The 26,025-nt window shown below is 42.8% G+C and overlaps 2 protein-coding genes across 10 annotated transcripts in view; both read right to left on the reverse strand.

The window, feature by feature from the left end:
- KCNJ8 (potassium inwardly rectifying channel subfamily J member 8) overlaps nucleotides 1–1,455 on the reverse strand; it is an 11,158-nt gene extending 9,703 nt beyond the window's left edge. Inside the window, exon 1 of the mRNA XM_034442139.3 lies at nucleotides 917–1,455. The gene's annotated coding sequence lies outside the window, so the exon portion shown is untranslated. The remainder of the gene's footprint in view (nucleotides 1–916) is intronic.
- Nucleotides 1,456–13,878: 12,423 nt separating this feature from the next.
- ABCC9 (ATP binding cassette subfamily C member 9) overlaps nucleotides 13,879–26,025 on the reverse strand; it is a 124,417-nt gene continuing 112,270 nt past the window's right edge. For 5 of the 9 annotated variants that reach the window (XM_087872989.1, XM_087872985.1, XM_087872987.1 and 2 more), the window contains 5 exons: nucleotides 25,793–25,901; nucleotides 22,785–22,888; nucleotides 22,153–22,286; nucleotides 19,135–19,197; nucleotides 13,879–14,251 (listed from right to left, as the gene is read on the reverse strand). In XM_087872989.1, the coding sequence (XP_087729115.1) occupies nucleotides 14,114–14,251; nucleotides 19,135–19,197; nucleotides 22,153–22,286; nucleotides 22,785–22,888; nucleotides 25,793–25,901 (548 nt within the window). In that variant the 3' untranslated portion in view covers nucleotides 13,879–14,113. Of the gene's footprint in view, nucleotides 14,252–17,261; nucleotides 17,441–19,134; nucleotides 19,198–22,152; nucleotides 22,287–22,784; nucleotides 22,889–25,792; nucleotides 25,902–26,025 lie in introns of all 9 variants that reach the window. The other 4 variants (XM_087872988.1, XM_087872986.1, XM_087872992.1 and 1 more) reach the window with 1 other exon arrangement.

Below are 26,025 nucleotides of genomic sequence, written 5' to 3' on the forward strand. Positions count from 1 at the left end.
ACCCTCTTTCTTTCTTTCTTTCTTTCTTTCTTTCTTTCTTTCTTTCTTTCTTTCTTTCTTTCTTTCTTTCTTTCTTTCTTTCTTTCCTTCTTTCTTTCTTTCTTTCTTTCTTTCTTTTTTCTTTCTTTCTTTCTTTCTTTCTTTTCTTTTTTTCTTTTTTTTAAAATTTGATTTATATGCCGCCCTTCTCTGGAGACTCAGGGCGGCTTACAATGCGCTAAGCAATAGCCTTCATCCTTTTGTATATTTATACAAAGTCAGCTTATTGCCCCCACAAACTGGGTCCTCAATTTACCTACCTTAGAAAGGATGGAAGGCTGAGTCAACCTTGAGCCTTGGCGAGATTCAAACTTACAGTAATTGCAGACAGTTGGTGTTAATCACAATGCTTTTAGTCTGCTGAGCCACCAGGCCCCTTCCTTCCTTCCTTCCTTCCTTCCTTCCTTCCTTTCTTCTTTCTTTCTTTCTTTCTTTCTTTCTTTCTTTCTTTCTTTCTTTCTTTCTTTCTTTCTTTCTTCTTCCTTCCTTCCTTCCTTCCTTCCTTCCTTCCTTCCTTCCTTTCTTTCTTTCTCTCTCTTTCTTTCTTCCTTCCTTTCTTCTTTCTTTCTCTCTCTCTCTCTCTCTCTCTCTCTCTCTCTCTCTCTCTTTCTTTCTTTCTTTCTATTTAAATTTATATACCGTCCTTCTCCCGAAGAACTCAGGGTGGTGAACAGCCAAAGGTAAAAAACACAGAATACAAAAATTTAAGAGCAATTTAAAAACCTATTAAACAATTTTAATCCCCAATAATTAAAATACCCCCTTTAAAATTCGAATTAAAATTAAGCTGCCAGAGAAGCTGTTTCTTCCTCTTCTTAGTTTGCTCTTGAGTGCTCTTTGTTGCACTCAAGCCCAAAGAAGGAAACGGGACTCTTACCAAGAGACTCTTCCAAAGCCTGCAGTCAGCTGGGCCAACTCTTGCGCGCTGCCATGGGCGCAGGGAGATCCTCAGATGCGCAAGGTGTGCGAGGCAGGATCGCGAGGCGAGGAAGAAGGAGACAAGTGGCTGGAGACGACCTCCTGGCTCCCAACCGGATCGGTTATTTCCGAGAGAGGGAAGACTGGTCCTTTGTCCAGAAGGATGGAGAAGACGCGCAAGGGACCCAAGAGGCTCCTGTCCCGCTTTGAGACCCTTGGCTGGGCGCAGAACGAGTCCTAGGGTTGCTGCTTTGGCCGAGCAAGATCGTGCCTCCTCTTGCGAAGGGAACTTTTCTTCTGCATTTTCTGAGATTGGGGATGGGACGGAGGAGAGGAAGGGAGGGGGGGAGAAGGCGGAGGGAGACTGGCCGGGGTCCAACATTCAACTGACGCAACGAAAAGGCGAGGAATTGGGGAGGGGGGTGAGCTCCAGAAGGAGAAAGAGATCCAGAAAGCAGTGGAGGAGAGTTCATCCCTAGGAAACTCCAGGGAAGAATTGGCTCTTGGGCTTTAAAAAAAGCCAGTTGGTAGAATTAGTGGCTGGTCCCTCTAAGAAATGGAGAAGGTGGTTCTGAATAGTTTGGGGTGGGGTTTCTTTCTTTCTTTCTTTCTTTCTTTCTTTCTTTCTTTCTTTCTTTCTTTCTTTCTTTCTTTCTTTCTTTCTTTCTTTTTTATTATTCAAACTTCTATACCGACCTTCTCCTTTCGGACTGACTCCTTTCGGGCTCAGGGCGATGAACAGCCAAAATGTTTGGGGAGGGCCTTTCCCAGCTCAAGTTTTGCCCAAAGCAGCGGTTAATACAGCTGTGTTCTCCACAGGGGGTGCTGGGTTTATCTTGGTGACCTTAGCTGGGTCCGAAGGTTGAAGCTTTCAAATTATTTTAAGCTAAAACCGGAAAGATTTTTGCTGGGGATTTTACCCGAAAGTTACAATAAAGAGAATACTTCTTTGATGATCCATGTTCTAACCGCAGCTAGAGTTGTATTTGCACAACATTGGAAAAGTGAAGAGATTCCTTTTTTTTTTTTTTTAATTTGATTTATATGCCGCCCTTCTCCAGAGACTCAGGGCGGCTTACAATGTGCTAAACAATAGCCTTCATTCTTTTGTATATTTTATACAAAGTCAGTTTATTGCCCCCACAAATTGGGTCCTCATTTCACCTACCTTAGAAAGGATGGAAGGCTGAGTCAACCTTGAGCCTTGGAGAGATTCGAACCAGCAGAAATTGCAGGCAGCTGTGTTAATAACAGGGTGCATTAAACCACTGTACTATCAAGGCTCTTGCCTTAGTGATGGGATCCTTAGTGATCCTTAGTGATGAGAAGGTGATCAGGAAAATATTAGAATGTGCAGAAATGAATAGATTAACACTAGCAATTAAGGAGAAAGAGCAAACTGAATATTATATTTAATATTACAATTACATATTTAAATTTGTAATTGGTTTTAACGGGGTTATTTTAAATTGATGGCCAAAATTATTAATGTTTTTTAAACTGCTTTTAAATTTTATATGTTGTGTTTTACCGTTTTACCGTGGCTGTTCACCGCCCTGAGTCCTGTTGGAGAAGGGCGGTATACAAATTAAATAAATAAAATAAAAATAAAATAAAATAAAATAAATAAATAATATGATATGGGAAGTAGTCTATCAATGGTTAGAGAGTAAAAGGGAAACTGGAAATAAAAGGAGAAGGTTAAAGAAGAAAAGAGAATATGTTAAGATAGAGGCATAAATAAGAGGAAAATTGCTAGTATGATGATGATGTGGATAATTATGCGTAACATGATTATTGTATTTTTATTAGAAGACATCTTAAGAGGAAAAATGAATAGGCTTATAATGTTTAACTGTTTAATATACTATAATTTTAAGATTAGAGAATTAATATTAATGTGAATGTTGTAAAAATTGAAGGTTGTTGCACAGAGAACCTAGACAACACACTATTTAAGGAAAAGTGAAATGTTTATATTTTGAAAAATAAAAACTTTTTGGAAAAAAAATTATCTGATTTTAGGGTGCAGGGATGGGATAGAGATCTTTAGCGTTATCGGAAACCCAGCTTGTTCGATTACTTTTTAATTTTTTTTTAAAAAAAGGAACATTAGGTTTAAAATTTTGGTTTATAGTTCACTTTATTGTCTGAAACTGAAAAAACTGCCAAACAACTTCAGGGTATTGTGTGAATTGCAGTCCATTTTTTCCCCTAGTGTTATGGTAGCCAACATGGTTACCTTATACTTTAGTGTCTGGAGTGGAATTGGGTTTACTGAACCGACTATGATTAAGTTAACTTACATTTGTTGTTGTTAGTTGCGAAGTCGGTCCGACCCATCGCTACCACATGGACAATGTTCCTCCAGGCCTTCCTGTCCTCTACCATCCTCTGGAGTCCATTTAAGCTCACGCCGACTGCTTCAGTGACTCCATCCAGCCATCTCGTTCTCTGTCGTCCCTTTCTTCTTTTGCCCTCAATCTTTCCCAGCATTAGGCTCTTCTCCAGTGAATCCTTCCTTCTCATTAGGTGGCCAAAGTATTTGAGGTTCATCTTCAGGATCTGACCTTTTAAAGAGCAGTCTCCTCTAGGACTGACCGGTTGGATCGCCTTGCAGTCCAAGGGACTCGCAGGAGTCTTCTCCAGCACCAGAGTTCAAACACCTCAATTCTTTGGCGCTCAGCCTTCCTTATTGTCCAACTTTCACCAGCCATACATTGCAACTGGGAAAACCATAGCTTTGACTATACACACTGTTGTTGGCAGGGTGATGTCTCTGCTTTTTAGTATACTGTCTAACTTTTCCATAGCTTTCCTCCCCAGAAGCAAGCGTCTTTTAATTTCTTGGCTGCAGTCCCCATCTGCGGTGATCCTGGAGCCCAGGAAAATAAAATCTGTCACTACCTCCATTTCTTCCCCATCTATTTGCCAGGAATTGAGAGGGAAAGATGCCATGAACTTAGTTTTCTTATGGTTGAGTTTTAAGCCAACTTTAACTTACATTACCAACCCTCAAAGCAGATGAAATCCCCCAACCCCTCAAAGGTTGAAATCTGTAACAGAAGCCCTCTCTAACTTCCAGAAGTGCCTGACTTACTCAAAGTAACTCACGTGGCAAATCAAGCAACAGTATGAATCACTTTCAACTTATTACAGTTGGAAAGTTAGCAAAATATTTTTGTGTACCCTTGATCTAAAGTTTTTTTTTTTTTTTGTGCTCCCTTTCTTTCTGCTGAACACATCCTGAAAAAGATGCGTCAGAGACAGGAGAAGTATACGTGCCAGACATCACTGGAAAATAAAACAAAGCTAATCAGTACTTAGCAAAAGTTTGATATTTTCCCACTGCCTGGAATGGATGAAGAGTTTTAATTCTGGCATCCTGCATCTTCTGTTTAATGGAAATTTACATCCCTGCAAATCTAATTCCTCTATTCCTCATGCTATCTATCTATCTATCTATCTATCTATCTATCTATCTATCTATCTATCTACCTACCTATCTATCTATCTATCTATCTATCTATCTATCTATCTATCTATCTATCATCTGTCTATCTGTCTGTCTGTCTGTTTATCTATCTATCATCTATCTATCATATGCAAAAGAAAATCTCATGTGTTTTATTTTAAATTCCAATGTTTACTCTTCCTGGTAGACATTCTAATAATTTTGGGGATGGGGCAGAGGGATAGATGATGATAAATGGGTAGATAGCTAGATGATAGCTACTGTAGCTTGCTAGAGATAGAGATAAATGATATAGATAGATGATAGAAAGATAGATATAGATAGATATGAGAGAGAGAGAGGGGGAAATGATATAGATAGATGATACAAAGATAGAATGATAGATACAGATAGATGATAGAAAGATAGATAGACGTGCCCGGAAGCAAAAGGATATTGGAGTAAGATCAGGAGATGGTTACAAGAAATAATTGGGGAAGATATTGAATTAACACCGGAAATATTTCTCCTGGGAATAGTAAAGAAGCCATATGGAAAGGAAAGGATTCATTTAATGATACACATAATTACAGCCGCCAGATTGGCTTATGCACAATATTGGAAAGAGAAAACCCAGCCACCAGAAGAGCTTACAATTAGGAAAATACTGGAGTGCGCAGAGATGACTAAACTAACTCATGAAATAAATGATGATGAGAATTCAGAATACTATACTGTGTGGGGAAGGTGGTATGAATGGATGAATGATAAAATGAAAGGAAGAGAAAAAGGTGTGTTAAATAAAAGTAAAAAGTAATTTAAAATGTCACCAGAAATATATTTTGTATATAGTTAAAATCACTGCACATCTGATATTAATGGAAATTTCAATAAATTTATGTCTTTTTAAACTCAATAAAGTTTTCTAAAAAAAAGAAAAGAAAGAAAGAAAGAAAGAAAGAAAGATAGATAGATAGATAGATAGATAGATAGAAAGAAAGATAGATATGAGAGACAGATGTATATAGATAGATGAGGGAGTGGGAAATGATATAGATAGATGATACAAAGATAGAATGATAGCTATAGATAGATGATAGAAAATAGATAGATAGATAGATAGATAGATAGATAGATAGATAGATAGATGAGAGAGGGAGACAGAGAGAAGGAATCTAGATAGAATATTTACATTGACCCAACACTTGTGAAGAAATCTGCCAAGCAGTCATCAGTCTGGCCAGTGGTCAGAGTAAGATCATAGAATTATGGAATTGGAAGGAATCTCAAGGATCATCTAATCCAGTTCTCTGAAGTGTTCAAGAAAACCAGTTAAGGCATCCATGAGAAATAGTGGTCCAGCCTTTTCTTAAAACTTTCCAGAGATGGAAAACTCCCAGCCTCCATAAGTAAACTACACCACTGTTATATAGGCCTTACTGTCCGGATTTTTTCCCCTTACATTTAAATAAAATCTAGATTATTATTTATTGTTCAGTGGCTAAGTCATGTCTGACTCTTCGCGACCCCATGGACCATAGCACACCAGGCCTTCCCGTCCTCCACTGTCTCCCGGAATTTGCCCAAATTCACATTCATTGCATCGATGACACTATCTTACCATCTCGTTCTCTGCTGTCCTCCTTCTCCTTTTGCCTTCCATCTTTCCCAACATCAGGGTCTTTTCCTCTCTTCTCATTAGGTAGCCAAAGTATTTGAGCTTCAGCTTCAGTCTCTGCCCTTCCAAAGAACAGCCAGGGTTGATTTCCTTTAGGATCGACCAATTGGATCTCCTTGCAGTCAAGGGACTCTCAAGAGGCTTCTCCACAATCTTAAAGCATCAATTCTTCAGCACTCAGCTTTCCTTATGGTCCAACTCTCACAGCCATACATTACAAAATCTATGTAGCTGCCATTTATAACTGTTTTCAATCATCTTTTCTTCACACCGAAGAAGCCTAGATCCTTCAGCCTGTCTTCACAGGGCATGTCCTCAAATCTTATGTCATCTCTGTCACCATTGTGTTTTCTGAATGGTTTTGAGTTACAAGCATTGTTTTCAGCCTGGGCTTCCTTAACATGGTGGGATTCGCACTGAGATAGATAGAAAACCAGAAACATTTCTACTAGGAATATTTACAAGAACATATATCAAAGAAATAAAATACCTGATTTTACACATAATAACAGCGGCTCAAATAATATACGCACAAAAATGGAAACATGAAGAAACACCAACGGATGAAGAAGTGATAAAAAAAGTTTTAGAATGTACTGAGATGGACAAATTAACAAAAGAAATTAAAGAAAAAGAAGAGACAGATTACTATACAATTTGGAACAAATGGTATGAATGGCTTGAGAGCAGAAATAAAGAATAACATAAATAAGGGAGAATATAAAATGTAAAATATGTATGCAACAAATATATATATATATGTATGTATGTATGTATATGTATATATATATATATATATATATATATATATATATATATATATATATATATATATATAATGTATATTTTTATATATATAAAATATATATACATTAGCTAATTGCTTTAGGGGGGGAAAAAGTTAAGCATTAATGGGTTTTTCAGGCATCTGAAACAAATATATAGAAATGTATAAAATTAAAGCTATTAGGATTAGAAAATATACTGTAATCAATCAAAAAGGGGACAATGAAGAAAATGAAACAATATGAGAAACATGGGGGGAGGAAATTACAATGGAAAACAGACCACGAAGAAACACTTGTTAAAAAGAGGATGTATTTATATGTTGTATGTTATGTGTTTGTCATAATGTGTAGTAATAAAACAATAAAACTTAAAAAAAAGATAGATAGATAGATAGATAGATAGAGAGATGATAGATAGATAGATAGATGATAAATAGATAGATAATGATAGAAAGATAGATAGATGATAAATAGATAGATAATGATAGATAGATAGAGATAGAGATGATAGATAGATAGATAGATAGATAGATAGATAGATAGATAGATAGACAGACAGACAGGCAGGCAGACCAACCAATCTGACACAGTCAAGGTCTTTTTGAAGTGTAGTTGCATTGTTGGTGGTGTTGAATAGTTTATAAAAGCCGAGGTGGCGCAGTGGTTAGAGTGCAGTACTGCAGCTACTTCAGCTGACTGCTAGTTCAGCAGATCAGCGGATCAAATCTCACCGGCTCAAGGTTGACTCAGCCTTCCATCCTTCCGAGGTGGGTAAAATGAGGACCCAGATTGTTAGGGGGCAATATGCTATTTAGTATACTATCTTTGGTGTAAACCGCCCAGAGTCCTCGGGGAGTGGGTGGCATAGAAATATGAATAATAAAAATAAATAAAATAAACATCATCAGCGAAGAGAACACAGTTGCTTTTAATATGATTAAAACTTAATTAAAAATTAAAGCTTCCCAAGACTCTTTTATTTAAACGGGGAAGGTGGCCTGTCACAAAGCCAAAAAAATGCAAGTTTTGCTCATCACTTCCAATAAGTCTTCTTGATCGTCCCAAAGGTCCCATTAGTGTCCTTAGAAAATAAAGATGACAAATGCTACACTCCAGTGTGGTGTTTCAGAGGGCATCTCCTGTTTCCAGTGAAGCAGAAGAGCAACTCGTTGACTTGAAGTACAGTGCTAAAAAGGGCCACATCATTTGCCCTCCTTCTGGGAAAATGGTGTTTAGCAATTGTCTGCACTCATTAAAGGGAAAGGTTCCCCTCCCACATGCGTGCTAGTCCCACATGCTACTCTAGGGGGCAGTGCTCATCTCCGTTTCAAAGCCGAAGAGCCAGCGCTGTCCGAAGATGTCTCCGTGGTCATGTGGCCGGCATGACTCAATGCCAAAGGCGCATGAATACTCTTACCTTCCCATCAAAGGCGGTCCCTATTTTTCTACTTGCATTTTTTATGTGAAGCGTACACTCAGTGAACCGGTAGGATCCCACCCCTGAAGAACATGTATTCTATTGGCTGTTGTCAGTGGTGGGATTCAGCCAGTTTGCACCTATTCGGGAGGACCGGTTGTTAATTTTCTAAGCAGTTCGGAGAACCGGTTGTTTCAAAGAAATCTCCTTTTGTTTTTTTCCACTTTACAGGGCTAATCCTGTAAGGAAGGCAGGAAAGAAACATTCTGGTGGTGTTTCTAGCCTAATCTTTATTGTCCTGCTTACAGAAACTGCCTCTGGTTAACCCTTATTACATTGTAACAGCTAAGGCGAAGCACCCATCAACGTGAGTGACATTGAGTTAGCCACGCCCACACGGTCACATGACCACTGAGCCACGCCTACCCAGCTGGTCATTAGGGCAGAGAACTGGTTGTTAAATTATTTGAATCCCACCACTGGCTGTTGTCAGACTTCCATGGGGCCATGTCGGGGTTATGTAGGGGTCATAGCTGGCTCTATAGGCAAAGTATAAATCCTAGGCGTTTGTCTGGGCTCCCAGGTTTGGTTTTTGAGAGTGACGCAATGAAGAGGCTTGTTTCTGAAAGGCTGTTGGGTAATTCCTATTGTGGCTTAATGGCTTTTCCCTGTGTTGGCTCTTGAGGGCTAATCCTATCCCTCTGCCTTTGTTCAGACTTTGCTGCAGGGAATTTCAAAATATCCTGTCTTTAATGGGTTTCTCCCTGCAGTATTTGCTTTGCCTATGAATAGAGCTATCTATCTCTTTATCTCTTAAGTGCTGACATCTGCTGTGGGCTATTAAGAAAAGGTGGGGGCTGCTTTCTCCCACCAAGAGCATCTTCTGCCTTTTTAAATATTTTCCTAAAGTGGCTAAGACGCTGAGCTTGTCGATCGAAAGGTCGGCAGTTCAGCAGTTCGAATCCCTAGTGCCGCGTCACGGGGTGAGCTCCCCTTCCTTGTCCCTGCTTCTGCCAACCTAGCTGTTCGAAAGCACGTTAAAAAAAACGCAAGTAGAAAAATAGGGACCATCTTTGATGGGAAGATAACAGCGTTCCGTGCGCCTTTGGTGTTTAGTCATGCCGGCCACATGACCACAGAGACGTCGGATAGCGCTGGCTCTTCGGCTTTGAAACAGAGATGAGCACTGCCCCCTAGAGTCAGGAACGACTAGCACGCATGATGCGAGGGGAACCTTTACCTTAAAAATATTTCATTCTTCTAGGAGAGGAATGCTAACGTTCTACAGTACCAACCAAGCCTTCTGTCTTGCCAGTTGCATAAGATCTAATTTTGATTTCCTCCCCATCCCCCAGTGCCTTAGAGGGTGGAGAGGGAGTGAGAAGGAGAGCTGTCTTTCCCCTTTGGATCTCAACCAAGCCTCGCTTGGCCCAGGCTGTGCTTACCAGCTATAGTTGGAAAGATAAACATGTATCCTGGTTAGAGCAGCCAAGAATTTGCCTTGAAACGTTGCTCCTTTGATCTACCTTGAGCTCAGATTAAGCTCTGTTGACGTTTACCGTTTCTCAGAGGGAAGGCCTCCTTTCCTGCCACAACCAGCGCTAAGTTGAATGGATTGCGCGGAAGAGAACCAGGGCGAAAAAAAAAAGCACTACATTTTAAGCAGACGAACTCCTCCAGCCGGTTGGAAAAAGTTTGTCGGAATTCACTGTGGTGGGCTTTAGGGATGAGCTGGGCAAGCCGGATTGGTTCAGCTTGGAGCTCAAGCCCTGTTTTCAACTTAAGATGGGAAGCGGGTGTTTCCCCTAAGGAACTGCAAAAAAAATGTTGCTGCTTTCGCTTCATCCCAAAGGAGCAGCTTTTTTTAAAAAAAAAACATATAAATTGTTGACTTTCCAGTTGCGGTTTTGAGATTATATCACAGCCTTTTGGAAATCACAAAGCGGGACGGTTCTTTGCCAGTGGGGAAATTCAATTTTTTTTTACTACCGGTTCTGTGGGCGTGGCTTGGTGGGCGTGGTGTGGCTTGGTGGGCGTGGCTTGGCATGGCAGGGGAAGGATACTGCAAAATCCCCATTCCCTCCCCACTCTGGGGCCAGCCAGAGGTGGCATTTGCCGGTTCTCCGAACTACTCAAAATTTCCGCTACCGGTTCGCCAGAACCTGTCAGAATCTGCTGGATTTCACCCCTGTTCTTTGCCCCACTGCCTCTTCAAGTGAATCTAGCAGGGCTCTGGGACTTAGAAGCAAACTTCCACCTTTTCCAACCTGCTTTTCAGATGCCTTATCTGGCATATGTTGTGGCTCCGTTACCGGAGCCTGTGTCATCGTCAGGAGAGGACTCCGAGAGTGAAGGGGAAGAGTTGGCAAGGCCTCCCTCTCCAGGACCCTCCTCTCTGGCAATGCCTTCGGTGTCCGGCGAAGGGCAAGAGATAGGGCCGGGGCCAAGCACATCCACGCAGCCACAGATGGACAGTGATGAGGGTAATGAGTCTTGGCTGGACCCACGCCAGCGTCGCAGAGATAAGCGTGCGCAACAGACGAAAGGGCATGCCCGAGATTAGGCTGAGTCACTGGACCACACCCCACAGGATATAAAAGGGAGCGTGGTGGCTAGTCAAACATTGTGACGAACAAAGCTGAAAGCTTCCACGCCATTCTGCATTGCCGGACTTTTGCTTTAAGACTTTGCTGGAGTATCTCTGGACTTGATTTAATTCCGTAATTATTGAGCTGCTTTCCTTTGATGTATCAGAAGTGGGGAGAAGTTATCTCTCCTCTTTGTAAATAATAAACTCTTGGCAGGCAGCCACTAGGTTGTTGCCAAGTTCCGTTATCATAAGGAAAAGGATATTGCCGGCTGGTTTGGTCTTTAACTCCTGAACGTCTGTTGGTGTGCGTGCATGGGGTTGGGGACAGAACAGCATAGGGCTTGGAATGAAGGTACTCTATTGTGGAAGGCTACAAGTGGGCAGTGAACTAAAGGACTGTGTGTCTAAGGTTCTCCAGACGTTGTTGAAGTCGGTTATGGTTGCCACACCATACAAAAAGGATGCTGAGACCTTGGAAAATGTGCAGGAAAGAGCAATAAAGATGATAAGAGATCTGGAGGCTAAGCTGTACAATGAACACTTAAGGGAACTAGATAGGACGAGTTCCGTGATGGCGAACTTATGGCACGCGTGCCAGAGGTGGCACACAGCACCCTCTCTGATGGCACGTGAGCTGTCGCCCAAGTTCAGCTCTGCTGCGCATGCGCGCATGCCTCCCGCCAGTCAGCTGGTCTTCAGATCTCTGCTGTGCATACGCAGGGGGTGGGGCAAGTGTGGGGAGCCGTAAGTGCATGGAGCATATGTGGTGGGCCACGTGTGCATCTGTGGTGGGTTGCCCCCGGTTCGTACCGGTTCTATAGAACCGGTAGTAAAACCGGTGGGATGCTCTGCCCACCGTCCCAATGTCATCAAAACACTTCTGCACTTGCGCAGAAGAGTGAGCACATGCGCGAATGAAGCGAGTGCGCTCGCGCATGTGGGCCCACTGCAAACTGGTAGTAAAGGTAAGTAGAACTCACCCCTGGTGTGCCTGCACAGGGGGAAGGTGCATGCGCAGGGTTAGGGTGCATGCACGGGGGCCACACACGCATTGCATTTTAGGGGTTCGGGCACATGCACTCACATGTGCATTCGCATTTGGGCACTCAGTCCAGAAAAGGTTAGCCATCACAAGTCTAGTTTAATACGGTGTAGAAAATTGTCACCCATCCCTCTCCTGGAAGAATGAAATATTTTAGGAAATATTAAAAAGGCAGAATATTATATTTCCCTCAAGGGAGAAACATGCTCTTGAAGACAGAAAGCAGCCCCCACCTTCCTTAATTGCCCTCAGCAGATGTCAGAAGTTAAGAGATAGATAGCTCTATTCATAGGCAAAAATTCCCTGCAGCTAGGTCCGAACAAAGGTAGGATTAGCCCTCAGCCACAATAGGAATTGCCCAATGCCCCTTCATTGCACTAGCAGTCCAAACTTCGACCAAACTTAGCTCAGACAAACATGACCTCTACATGGCCCCACAGGAGTCTGACAACAGCCAATAGAGTACATGTTCTTGCACAGGAACAGGAAGCTCAAGTGCAAAGCTTAAAGAAGGTATTAAAAACCCCTAACTCTCAACTCCATGTGGTCAGCTGCCCAGAACCCATGTGGTTCTGCTTCATTATTAAATGGACCCTCTTTCCAATCAGCCTCCAGCCTCCATTTTGTCTCCAGTGCCTTTCTCTCCCAGCTTGGACCTGGAAACTGGATTTTTCTTCCAACAAAGGAAGAAGGATTGATAGAAACATGCTAGATGTCTTCTGGTACTTAAGAAGCAGTCATAGGGAGAAGGGGATTGACTTATTCTCCAAAGGGGTTGACTTACTCTTGTCCTGAGGGCAGGACAAGAAGTAACAGGTGGCAGCTTATCAAAGAGAGATCCAACCTAGAACTAAGGAGAAATTTCCTGACCGTGAGAACAATTAATCAGTGGTACAACTTGCTTCTGAAAGTTGTGGGATGCTCCATCATTGCAGGTCTTCAAGAAGAGATTGGACAACCCTCTGTCCGGGATGCAATCAAGTCTCCTGTCTTGGAAAGGGAGTTGGACTAGAAGATCTCCAAGGTCCCTTCCAGTCCTGTGATTTTAAGTCCAGTTGCCTACTGCTATCTCTTAGACCACTCGACCTAGTTATCTTGGGTAACTCAGCAAAAGTGTAATTCAGCCAAAATATAGTTTACCCCGTGCCACGAAAATGGGGATCTATTAATTTTGAATAAAGCTGCAGTCTTATGACCTTTACTCATTAAAGTCCCAGGACTTCAGCATAGGGAAGTCTCTAACTACACCAGTGGTGGAATTCAAATTTTTGTACTACCATGTTTCCCCGAAAATAAGACCCTGTCTTATATTTTTTTTGAACCCTGAAATAAGCACTTGGCCTTATTGCCATGTGCTCAAAAGCCCGATTGGGCTTATTATCAGGGGATGTCTTATTTTGGAGGAAACAGGGTACTGGTTCTGTGGGTGTGGCTTGGTGGGCGTGGCTTGGTGGGCATGGCAGGGGAAGGATATTGTAAAATCCCCATTCCCTCCCCACTCCAGAGGAAGGATACCGCAAAATCTCCATTCCCTCCCCATTCCAGAGGGAAGGATACTGCAAAATCTCCATTCCCTCCCCAATCCTGGGGCCAGCCAGAGGAGGTATTTGCCGGTTCTCCAAACTACTCAAAATTTCCACTACCGGTTCTCCAGAACCTGTTAGAACCTTCTGAATAGCACCCCTGAACTACACCCATGTCACCATTCCCAGTTAGAATGACCAACAATCAGGTTTTCCTGGATGGACTCAATTCCTTTATTATTATTTTTTCTCTTCCAGGAAAAAAAAAGAAGTATTCAGACATTTTTCTCCTTTGTCTAGGAATTCTGTTACTGATAAGTTCTTTGGTTTGCCACTTTGGAGACCCTTTTTAAGGAGTCTTTTCTTGAGATATGAAATACTCAGCATGTTCCTAACGAGATCTGTTGAAGAAACATACAAAAGGGTTCCTGTCTTTGGTGAAGAATTTATTGCTTTGAGACTTACATCATGCACTGGAGTTTTACAAAAATTACAGATGGAAAAATACAGTGATAATACATTATATATAAAGGGGAGAGGGAGGCGCGAGTCCCTTCTCTCTCTCTCTCTCTCTCTCTCTCTCTCTCTCTCTCTCTCTCTCTCTCTCTGATTTTTTTTTTTTTTAAAAATCAGCATTGGAAAAAAAGCCAATAATGTGGCTTTTTCAGTTATCAGCCCGAACAAAAGAGGCGAAGATGCTGTCTTCTTGGGCCAGCAGATTCTCAGGTGTGTCATTTTCCAAAATGACCCCTCGTTTCATCACAATGACCACGTCTGCGGTCAGGATAGTATGGACTCGATGCTGCAGTTTAAAAAAAAAAGGTGTTATTTGGTTTTTCATGGTTTGAGGTAGGCAAGTCAGGAAAGAGACATTACCAAGATCAATGGAAGTCTGCTTTATTCTTTTTTGTTTATTTACTTAATTTTTATTCCGTCTTCATTATTAGATAAGTAACTCAAGGCACCAAACTTTCCTAATATTCCTTCTTTCCTCTTCTTCTTCTCTTTTTTAAAAATAATTTTTATTGAGTATTTTACATTTTAAAACCAAACACACAATAGCAAAAGAAGTCAAGAGACAAACCAAAAACAAAAACACATATACTTAACCAAACATTAAAATACAATACTAACAACAGATATATACAATTTAACAACTTTCTGCATCGACTTTTGTCTTTACTCTTAGCTTTTATCCTGCTCCTTCTCTTTATTTTTAAATATTCATAATTAACTGTTTTGTTAGTAGGATCATTATTTACATTTATATCCACTTTATATTCTTATTTCACTTTACATTCTTATTTCACTTCATATTCTTATTTCTTAATTTGATTTCTGTTTTCTAACCATGTATAAAACCTATTCCACACTTTGTAATAATCCGAGTCTTCTCTTTCTTTGATCTCTATCGTTAATTTACCCATTTCCACATGTGGTGGATGTGCCCTAAGGTGAGGAAATTTTGGTATAAAATTAAAGGGTGGTTTAGAAGAGATTACATTCCAAAAGATAGATTTTAAACCGGAGATGTGCCTCCTAGGAATGACTGATAGAAAAATTGAAAAAAAGTCTCTATTATATTATATTGTATATTCTAACGGCAGCCAGAATTACTCTAGGGCAAATGTGGAAGTCGACCAATACACCATCGGAAGAAACAATAATAATAATAAAAAATCCTCGAATCCTTCTTTCTTCTATTTTCCCCACAATAACCCTGTGAGGTGAATTGGGCTGAGAGTGACTGGCCCAAAGCCACCCATACCTGGCCTTCATGCCTAAAGCAGAGCTTAAACTTCACCATTGCCTTCAGATGTTGTGGGTGCTTCATCATTGGAGGTTTTTAAGAAGAGACTGGGCAGTCACTTGTCTGAAATGGTACAGCATCTCCTGCTTGAGAAAGGGGTTAGGCTAGAAGAGCTCAAAGGTCTCTTCCAGCTCTATTCTGATTGATTGATTGATTGATTGATTGATTGATTGATTGATCTCCTGGTGATTAGCCCAAAGTCACCTAGCTGGGTTTTGTGCCTAAAATGGGACTAGAATTCACTGTCTCCTTGTAATTGGCCCACCTGGCCAGCGTTCATGTCTGAAGTGACACTAGAACTCACAGTCTCTTGATTTTCTCTTGGTTTCTAGGCCAGCACCTTAACCACTATTCCAAACTGGCTATTGAAATAAACTTGAAAGCCTAAATTTCTCTTAATCCCAACAACATAAAAAGAATTAAGGCTGATTTGCAGAGAAACCTCCTTTTCAGATCTCAAATGTCTGGGCGATTGAAAAAAAAATTACCGTATTTTTCGGAGTATAAACCTTAGTTTTAAACCTTAGTTTTTGGGGAGGAAAATAAGAAAAAAGCTGATTGGTGGGTGGATGCCCTCCTGGAATACCCCCAATCAGCTGTTCCCAAGAGGTGAATTTTAGCAACAGGTTCATTGGTTGTGAGCTCTGTGCCTTGCTTTTTTTTTCTGCCTCTGAAACTTCTGAAACTTCATTTCAGAAAAAAACTTTTTTTTCTGCCTCTGAAAGCCTCCAAAACAGAGCTTCAGAAAAAAAGGCTTTTTTTTTTTTCTGAAGCTGTGTTTGGAGCCTTTTTTTCTGAAGCTTCTTTCAGAGGCTTTTATTCTGAAGGACTATCTGTACTCTGTTCAGTCTCCTTTCTTTGGTATTGGTATGTAGATTAACCTCTTCCCATCTGTTGGGTATTGTGTCATTCTCCAGATTTGTTAGCATAGTTTGGTTAGAACCTTTATTGATTCTTCTTTTGTTGCTTGCCATATTATTTTAGATAAAAGACTTTCTGAGGCTTTTTTTTCTGAAGCTCTGTTTGGAGGCTTTTTTTCTGAAGCTTCTTTCAGAGGCATCTTTCAGCCTCTGAAATTCCGTTTGGGAGGCTGGGTGGGGCTAAATTCGGAGTATAAGACGCACCCAGATTTTCACCTTCATTTTTTTGGGGGAAAAGATGTATCTTATACTCCCAAAAAATACAGTATATGGCATTTTGCCTGGGGCAGCCCAGTCTCATTTGTCTGGGAGCTAACCAGGTTTGAGCCTGGCTAGAATCAGAGATCAACGGGACAGAGGGTAGATTTGGATTTTTTTTAAAAAAAATCCCCAGAATTTATGCACAGAAGAACCCTTTGCCATATTTCTGCCCAGAAGCATCACAAGAAAGGCTCCATGACATCACCAGAAGTTGAGCTAGACTTGAAGGAGAGTTTTATTTATTTATTTTTAATTCCTTGTTTCCCTTGAATTGTTCAAGGTTGTTGGGGAAGAGTATGTCACTGAGTTAAGTGTTTGCCAGCTGAGCTTCCATTCTAAGACCTACGGTAGTTTGCCAGGGAACTTATCTGTAACTGAGATAAGACTGGTCTTGTGAGACATTGGACTACTGCACATGTCTACATTCTTTTCTTTTCTAACTTCCTGATTTTTCCTTTGTCCATCTCTGTGTTAAGACTGCCGGTAAGATGTAGTTACCTAGTTTTGTACTTTTATAATAAAATGTTTCATAGAATATATACTTCGGGTTTTCTTTCTTTGAGAGTATACACCATGGAAAACAAGATCCATTCACCTCTAATTAATTACAGTTTCCCCAGGGGGGGAACGAGGCTGATTCACGCTTCGACAGAGTAAATCAAGAACACAGGCCTGCAGTTTGGTGTGGTGAAATAAACCTTCCCTTTTCAATCGGTGACCTTGGCAAAGTTAGGAAAAAAACCCTAGAAAAGCAAAACCAAGAATAACCCTCTGGAACTTAGGCAGAGACAAGGAGCAGAAAGAACAGAAAACAGCAGTACCAGAAAGCCCGAAATCTTGCAGGAATCCTGAGCTGGAGCAACTATTTGTTGGTCTTCACCAAAGTGGTGAAGAGGCCATCCTCCTTGAGGAGCAGATTGGCAGCCGAATCATACTCAACAACCGCCCCATCCGAAAGGACTAAGACAAGGTGGGCATCCAGGATGCTGGAGACCCGGTGCTGAAAGGAAAAGCAAGGAAAAGCAAAGGCAAAGAGAGGAAATCACAGAAAGGGAACCCATTCCAAAAATAGGACACAGATAGAATGGTCCGATGGACAATATAGAAAGCAAACGTGCAAGTATAGAAACCAGTGGCCAGAACTATAGTGGTGTTGAGCCAGTTGACCAGTGGTCTACCTCAGATTCTCCCCCTCCCAGTTTCTCATTTACATATTCTCTTTATCCAGCTAGCTACCCCATTTTCTCCACCGGGGAAGCAGCCTGAGTAGTGAGATTGTTTGGCTGGACCTCTAGTTTGCCTAGTTTTAGTGGTGGAATTCAAAAAATTTAACAACTTGTTCTCTGCCCTAAGGACTGGCTGGGTGGGCGTGGCCATGGTGGGCGTGGCCAGGGGTGTGTGACAAGCAGCACTTTGCCTCTTGCACCCCCCCAGGAGCAAAAACGTGCTGCGGGGTGGGGGGACACGAGCTCCCTATTTTGGGCCTAGTAGGCCTCCCTGCAGCCTCCTGGAAGCAAAAACGGGCCGGGGAGGGCTGTGCCGCACCCCCCCGTGCCACGTTTTGGGCCTAGTAGGCCTCCCTGCAGCCTCCTGGGAGCAAAAACGGGCCGGGGAGGGCTGTGCCGCACCCCCCCGTGCCACGTTTTGGGCCTAGTAGGCCTCCCTGCAGCCTCCTGGGAGCAAAAATGGGCCAGGGGGCGTGCCACACACCTCCGCGCCCCATTTTGGGTCTAGTAGGCCTCCCTGCATTTACCTGGGAGCCAAACCGGGCATGTGGGGACTCCTGGAAGGGGCAGGGAGGGGATAGGTAGAGCCAGACAGCAATTTAACAATCGGTTCGCCCAAACCGGCCTGAACCAGCTGTTTTAGACCCCTGATAGTGAACCTGCTGTAGCAGGACCAACTAACTGACTTTCCTTGGGCTCAGAAGCAGCATCAGGCCTCATTAACCCTTGGAAGGAGGAGCGCAGAAAATTCTTGGACTGTAGGCTAGAGAATTAAGAGAACATTCTGCAAGAAAGCTCTTTCTCTCCTTCCTTCCTTCTTCCTTCCTTCCTTCCTTCCTTCCTTCCTCCCCCTCCTCTCCTCTTCCCTCCCCTCCCCTCCTCTCCATCCCACTCCCCTCTCCCTCTCCCCTCCCCTCCTCTCCTCTCCTCTCCTCTCCTCTCCATCCCACTCCTTTTTTCCTTTGGCATTCAATATAACAAGATCAAACCAATCTGAGAAAACACTTTCATGTTTCTATATTGATCTTTATGCTAGACTAATTTGTGCAAATGGAAACTCTATTTAACTCTACAGACTTCACTGGTATGTAGAAGTATTATGAAAATAAAAGTAAAGTACAGTAGAAGAATGGTTTCCAAGTGACCAAACAGACAAGGCCCTGTGAGCTAGCCTAAGCTGAGAAATTAAAATTCATCAGCTAATGACAAGCCACTTCCATAACTCTGCCAGGATGATATTTTTGTGTATGCTAACATCTACATAGCTACTAAGATTTGAGTCCGTCTCATTGGATTCTTCATTTTAAAATATGGATAATGTATAATGATGTCCAAACAAAGACATAATTAGGTACCGACAGGAGTGTACAAATATTTCTGTATTTTAGATGTCCTTAATTTCTTCTAGAGAAGAAGTTCATCATCTGATGAAGTAGGAAAAGAAGCCCATTAGGAAATGTCTACTTACAGCAATCGTCACGACTGTGCGATCCGCAAAGGCAGTCATTACAACTTTTTGCAAAATGTTTTCCTGCAAAAAATAAAAACAGGAGTCACCAAAAGATATCTCTGGGATCCCTGGAGAACTCACGTTATCAGGAGGAGGAGTCTTCTAGCTTTGACTAGGCCAAGTCACTATATTTGGAGGTCTGCATGATTTAGATTTACACAGCTGTCAAGGAGATGCTCACTCAATCCACTCATCCTGTTGTCTATGGAGATTCTCAGTCCTCCAGGTCATGGTTGTCTCAAAGGTGTTTTTCCAAAAGGCAACTGGGCTTCGTTTTTCCTTGAAGATGTTTCACTTCTGAACTGAAGAAGCTTCTTGGATGAGAAGCGAAACATTTTCAAGGGAAAAAAACCAAGAAAGTCCAGTTGTCTTTTGGAAAAAGCACTTTTGGGACACTCATCCTATTGGATCACAAAGAATGTCTACAGCAGGGATATTGTTCTGTCCTCTCCCACGAGTGGCCTTGCAGAAGCTCAAATAGCCCGGCAGTAACAAATGCAGGCTAGAGAGATTGAAGCTGGCCCTTTAATAAACAGTTCTCTTTCAAAAGTATATCAGTTCAGTAGTTACCGGCAATGTTCCAAAGGTCTTGGCAGACGGCCAGCAGGCTAATGCAGGAATGCAGACTCCTTTTCAAAACTCAAAACTAGCAGTTCTAAACTCCACTACATCCGAAACACCAACAAATTGTTCACCACGCCTTTCCGGCCCAGCCACACCCCTTTTATACTTTGTAGGGTGTGGCCCTACGTCTCCTGACCACACCTCTTGGGACGTGGCAATAGCTGTTCTCTACAATGTCTCCTACGTCTGTCTCGTGCATCCAATAGGGGCTCCCTCTCCTTGTTACCGGCCTCTGTTTCCTCCTCAATTTGGCTGGGGTCCAGAGGCATGTCAGCAACTGTCAGTTCTTGCTGACTCACCAGTGAAGGCAGCCCCTCCGGCACATAGCTCGTGACAGCTTCCTCCATATCATCCTCCGACTCAGCATGCGAAGATAAATCAGCCTCCGGGGTCGGAGTCACAACAGATATCCAAACTTTAAGACCTGTGGACTTCAATTCCCAGAATTCCCTAGCCAGCTAGGTCTTAAAGTTACCAAGCTTGGACATCTCTGGTCTACAGCCAAGGAAAAATTGAGGGGCTGCCCTCAAACTTATGTCCATCAATTCAATTCATCAATTCAGAATAGAGCTGGAAGGGACCTTAGAGGTTTTCAACCCCCCTGCTCAGACAGAAAACCCTACATCATTCCAGACAAGTGGTTGTCCAGCCTAAATCTTCCAGTGATGAAGCTGTTCCACTGGTTAATTGTTCTCACTGTTAGGAAGTTTCTCCTTAATTCCAGATTGCTTCTCTCCTTCATTAGTTTCCATCCATTTTTTCTTGTCCTGCCTTCTGGTGCTTTGGAAAATAAGTTGACCTCCTCTTTTTTGTGGCAGCCCCTCAAATACTGGAATACTGCTATCATGTCCCCCGTAGTCCTAATGTCAACTCGTAAAGCATCCCTGGTCTGTTCTCGAGTTGCCATAGGCAAGGAGGATGGGTAACCGACAAAGCAACCTGGCAGCTAAAGACAGGAGCACATTCCAGACATATCTTTCTCAAGGCTGTCGCCCAGGGTTATCTGCAGCAGCTGGAGGGGAGTGATCTATATAACCAGTGAAATTACTCCGTTAGCAAATGTGATTGATAACACATTCTGGGGGGAGGGGGGAAACAGGATCATGATTGGGGCCATAAATTACGTGGGGTCAGAGTTGGCTTCATTTGGGAACGTGCTGACATGGCGCTCCTAATAAATAACTGGATTTCTTTTGAAGCTTGGCTTGAGGCTCATGATTTAAAAGGGCATCCGTCGGAACCCTGACACCTTCTTTTCTCTAGACTGGCCATACCCAAATCCTGCAACCGTTCTTCATATGTTTTAGTCTACAGGCCTTTAATCATCTTAATTGCCCTTCTCTGTACTTTTTCCAAAGCCTCAACATCTTTTTTGTAATTTGGTGACCAAAACTGGATGCAGTATGTCCAGAAGTTGACCAAACTGGTCAATGAACTTACATCAAAGTTCTTGTTAAGACACATGTTCCCCCATGACCAAGAGCAACCCTTAAAGTGAGAGGACCCATTTTGGTGGGCTGCATGATATTACCTTCCCCTTAATTTTCATCAATTTATCTCTGCTCCCCCTTGCATAATCTGCTGCCTGAAATGAAGGTCTCATTCTGCCTCAGAGCAAGACCAACTTGGACTTCATGTCCTGAGTGGCGTAGGAGGCTAATGCCTCCTACTAAGGCAGCATTTAACATCCAGCTGCCTGCAATTACTGTGAGTTCAATTCTCACCAGGCTCAAAGTCGACTCAGCCTTCCATCCTTTCTAAGGTGGGTAAAATGAGGACCCGGTTTGTGGGGGCAATAAACTGACTTTGTATAAAATATACAAAAGTATGAAGGCTATTGCTTAACGCATTGTAAGCCGCCCTGAGTCTCCGGAGAAGGGCGGCATATAAAAATAAATAAAAATAAAAATAAATGTTATTGACACTTAAATGGACCGATCTCTGTTTAGGTTACCAATGGAAAACTGCTCAGCGCCCTTCTATCTGAAGTTGGAAGAGGGAAAATAGACATGGAACCAGTGTTTGTCAGATGCAAGAAGTCAGGAACCAGGATAGAGTTCAAAAGCAGCACAAGTGTAGCTCCTGCTACCTACGCACAAGAATCTGAACTACTAATGGTTAAAAATGAATTGGTGCCAGATAAGAGTCAATGGACTTCAAGAGGGGTTGAGCATGGATCTCTTACAGGGGTGTGGAGACTCCAAACTGATGACGCATTTGACACAACCCTCCCCAGGCTCAGCCTGGTCGTCTTCTACAGCATCTCACCAAAGGAGTCCCCGCCCCTCTTTCAAGTTCAGATGTCAAAGAAAATTGAGTAATCAAGGGACACAGGAAGGTACACCTACTTACTGTGGCCATATCGATGGAAGCGGTGGCCTCATCCATAATGAGGATGCTGCTCTTACGCACAAAAGCCCGAGCTAGACAGAAGAGTTGCCGCTGGCCAACACTGAAATTCTCACCACCTTCAGTTACAACAGCATCTGGGAATAGGAGAGTTAGGATCAAAACAAGGTATCTGAAGAGCTGTCTCACCCCAATGGGATCAACCTTTCCCCACGCGTGCCAGTGGAAGAGGACAGCCACGGATCCTATCTGCTAAGGAATTCTGCCAGGTGGGGTCAAGGAGAAGAACCTTTTCCGGTGTGGTCCAATCCTATGGAACACTCGACCACCGGAGGTGAGAACTGCTCCCATCCTTTTGGTCTTCTGGAAGGATAATTAAAACCTGGCTTTGCCGGTTGGCTTGGGAACTCCCCCCCTGAGGGGGAATTCACTGCTGGAGATGGTTGATGGGGTAAGAAGACCCTCATCCTTGTGCTGTCAATCACCAGAGAGGCAAGAGCGACTGCAACTCTTTTTCCATGGGTGCCACTTGGTAATAAATCAAGTCTGCTACAACTCAGATGAGCCACCCAAGGGTTGCTCTGTGCTTATCAGTTGAACAGGTCTACGGATCTAATTAGCTGTGATATACACACCTAGTCCACCAGGCAGGACTTTGACCATGTTCTTCAACTGCGCAATCTCCAAGGCTTCCCAAAGGGTATCATCTGTACATTTGCACTCTGGATCCAGATTAAAACTATGGGGGGAAAAAAACCCAGAAAAATCAAACCACGTTGCTGAGTAGGCATGATTTGTGAACTAGAAATCAAATTAACGTCTCAGTTTTCTAGATAAGGCCATCGATTCAGTCAATTCTTGACCCATTGAGTTCTAATCTCTGGTACGTGTCTCAGATCAGATGTTTCTCTTGGCTACTGAAATAGACAAATTGTCAGGTTTCGAGGTCGTCTCAAATAAATTGCATTTCAAACAAAGTCTTTGAAGAAAACTCCCATTTATTAAGCCCGACATTCTAAATCCGACTCCATCGAAGCCAACACTGACTTCCAGACCCAAAACCCTCCCTTTCCGTTCCCCACTCCCCTGCACTCATTGGCCATCTTCCAAGCCACTCTACCCCTAATCTACTGCTCCAGCTCAAAGGAATTTTCCCCCTCCCATCCCATCTCCTAGGGGATATTATCTCCAGGGAAAATAAGTAGGTGAAAAGTCAAACATCCCTTTCCAGACGCCTTCCCTTCTCCTTCTTATGTCAGCACTAGAGTAAATGCAGCTTGAAGTGCTGACACAAATCAATTCTGTGTACAGGTAGTTCTCGACTTACAACAATTCATTTAGGGACTGTTCAGAGTTACAACGGCACTGGAAAAAGTGACCTTTTCCCATTTTCCCACACTTGTGACTGTTGCAGCGTCTCCATGGTCACATGAACAAAATCCAGATGCTTGGCAACTGACTCATAGTTATGATAGTAGCCGGGTTCCAGGGTCATGCAATCCCCTTTTGCGACCTTCTGAGAGGCAAAGTCAAGGGGGAAAGCCAGATCCACTTAAAAACGTGTTGCTAACTTAACAACTACAACGATTGACTTAACAACTGTGGCAAGAAAGGTTGTAAAACCCATTTAACAAATGGGTTCACTTAGCGATATAAACTTTGGGATCAGTTGTGGTCATAGCTTAAAGGACGACCTAGATTTGAATCTGGACTCTCTAAAGTCATTTGATACATTCTACCTAAAGGGAGCAAGTGAAGGGATAAGTGAGATGATACAGACACCTAAAACTTATGATTGACACATCCTGGCAGCAGAATATAGTGTCAAAATGACTTGAGTCTGCTGTTTTGTAGGAACTTCCCTTCTCCAACCCCTTCCTTCACTCAGAAGATTAACATCAAAGAACTCTCATGGTCTAGGACAGGGGTCTCCAACCTTGGCAACTTGAAGCCTGGAGGATTTCAGGTTTTCTGGGGAATTCTGGGAGTTGAAGTCCTCCAGGCTTAAAAGTTGCCAAGGTTGGAGACCCCTGGTCTAGGATTCAGACTCCGAAGAACCTGCTGTAGATGAAGCACTGGAATGTCAGCCTTAGGAGACACCAAGCCAGAAGTCACCTGGTGCTGCTCAAACACAGGAACTGTCAGAAACAGCTGGAGAACTTTCTTCAGCGTCGGAGTGTGAGTCCTGAACAATGAAATAAACCAGGATTGGGCAGCACGATCACCCAAGGGACTGTGTGAATTTCCAAGACACCATCTCTGGAGCCACCTTGGGCCTTCTTGCGTGGAAATTTGTGGCTTACCTACCAATCGGAGTTTTAAAAAATAGTGTACACACCATATCTTAAGTTTCCATTTTCAGAAGTAAAAGGAAATCAGAATAACAGAGTCGGAAGGGAGATTGGAGGTCTTCTAGTCCAACCTCCTGCTCAAACAGGAGACCCTATACGAGTGGTGGGTTGCCCCCGGTTCGCACTGGTTCTATAGAACTGGTAGTAAAACTGGTGGGAGGCTCCGCCCACTGACCCCGATGTCATTAGAATGCTTCTGCGCATGTGCAGAAGAGCGCACGTGTGCAGAAGCAAAGCAAGTGTGCACAAACAGCCCCGTTGTGAACCGGTAGTAAAGGTAAGTAGAACCCACCTCTGCCCTATACCCAGTGGTGGGATCCTGCCAGTTTAACAACCGGCTCGGTGATCGCACGCTTCGCATGTGCGTGCACAGTTTTACGAAAACTTACCTTCCACGTTACTGCTGGGGAGTAACACAGCTGAAGTGCTGCAATCCGCTTGCTGCACGAATCAGCTGAGAAGATACAGGTCAGTAAACCGCAGGAGCTGGCAGGTGGGCCTGTCTGATTTTTGGAGCAAACTGGTTCGCTCCCAGCTGATCGTCGGAACTACCGGTTTGCCCGAACCGGTAGAATCCTACCCCTGCCTATATCATTCCAGGCAAGTGGCTGTCCAGACTCTTCTTAAAAATCTCCAGTGATGGAGCATCCACAACTTTTGAAGGTAAGCCATTCCTCTGATTAATTGCTTTATTCCCCCAAAATCCCCAAACTCAACTTGTATATCACGTCATGCTTCAGCAGGGGGTTGGACTAGAAGACTTCCAATGTCCCTTCCAACTCTTATTCTATTATTATCATTCACCTTACCTACTAAGATCTCAAAATGTCCAGTGCAGCTTCTGGCATCAAAAATCAAAAATCCTGCAGTTCAAGACTGAAGGTAGCTTTGCACTAAAATGTCCAATTTTGTGCTCCTAGTGCGAATGACTGTCTCAACCCCTACCCCCCAAAAACCCCAGCTATTGTAACACCCTAATGAGAAGCGTCTGTTGCATTTACAGAAAACGCTGGATTAGTATCATGACAATGTCCATGAGGAATCATGTGAATGGTACATTTCTAGGCACTGTTGCACAAAATTGAGCAAGCTCGCACCAAGGTTTGTCCGTGCCAGAATTTTCTGGAAAGCTTTCCATTTTTAGCAATCGGAGCTGTAAGCGACAACATTCAAAAGCACACATAGAAAAGGATCTGATGTATTCATTGCAGGACCGGATCTGGGGAATCTCTGCTCTACCCAATTCCTGGGTCCAGAAAAAGAAGCTAATTTTCGGACCTACAAGAACTTACCGAATTGAACCACTGAATAAGATAGGATCCTGGAGGATTATAGAGAGCCTGGAACGCAGCAGATCGAGAGGCAGTTTTGTAATGTCAATCCCGTCAATGATAATCCTTCCTGTTTGAAATCGTTTGGAGCAAAACAAAAGAGATGGAGCTACAAAACAAGCAGAACTCACAGAAACATCCAGAAACAGGGGTGTGAGCCTGGAAGAAATCACTTGAAAGGTTCAAGGGGACCG

Source organism: Pantherophis guttatus, chromosome 7 (assembly GCF_059756535.1).
Source record: "Pantherophis guttatus breed Tessera chromosome 7, ASM5975653v1, whole genome shotgun sequence".
NCBI classification, from domain to species: Eukaryota; Metazoa; Chordata; class Lepidosauria; order Squamata; family Colubridae; genus Pantherophis; species Pantherophis guttatus.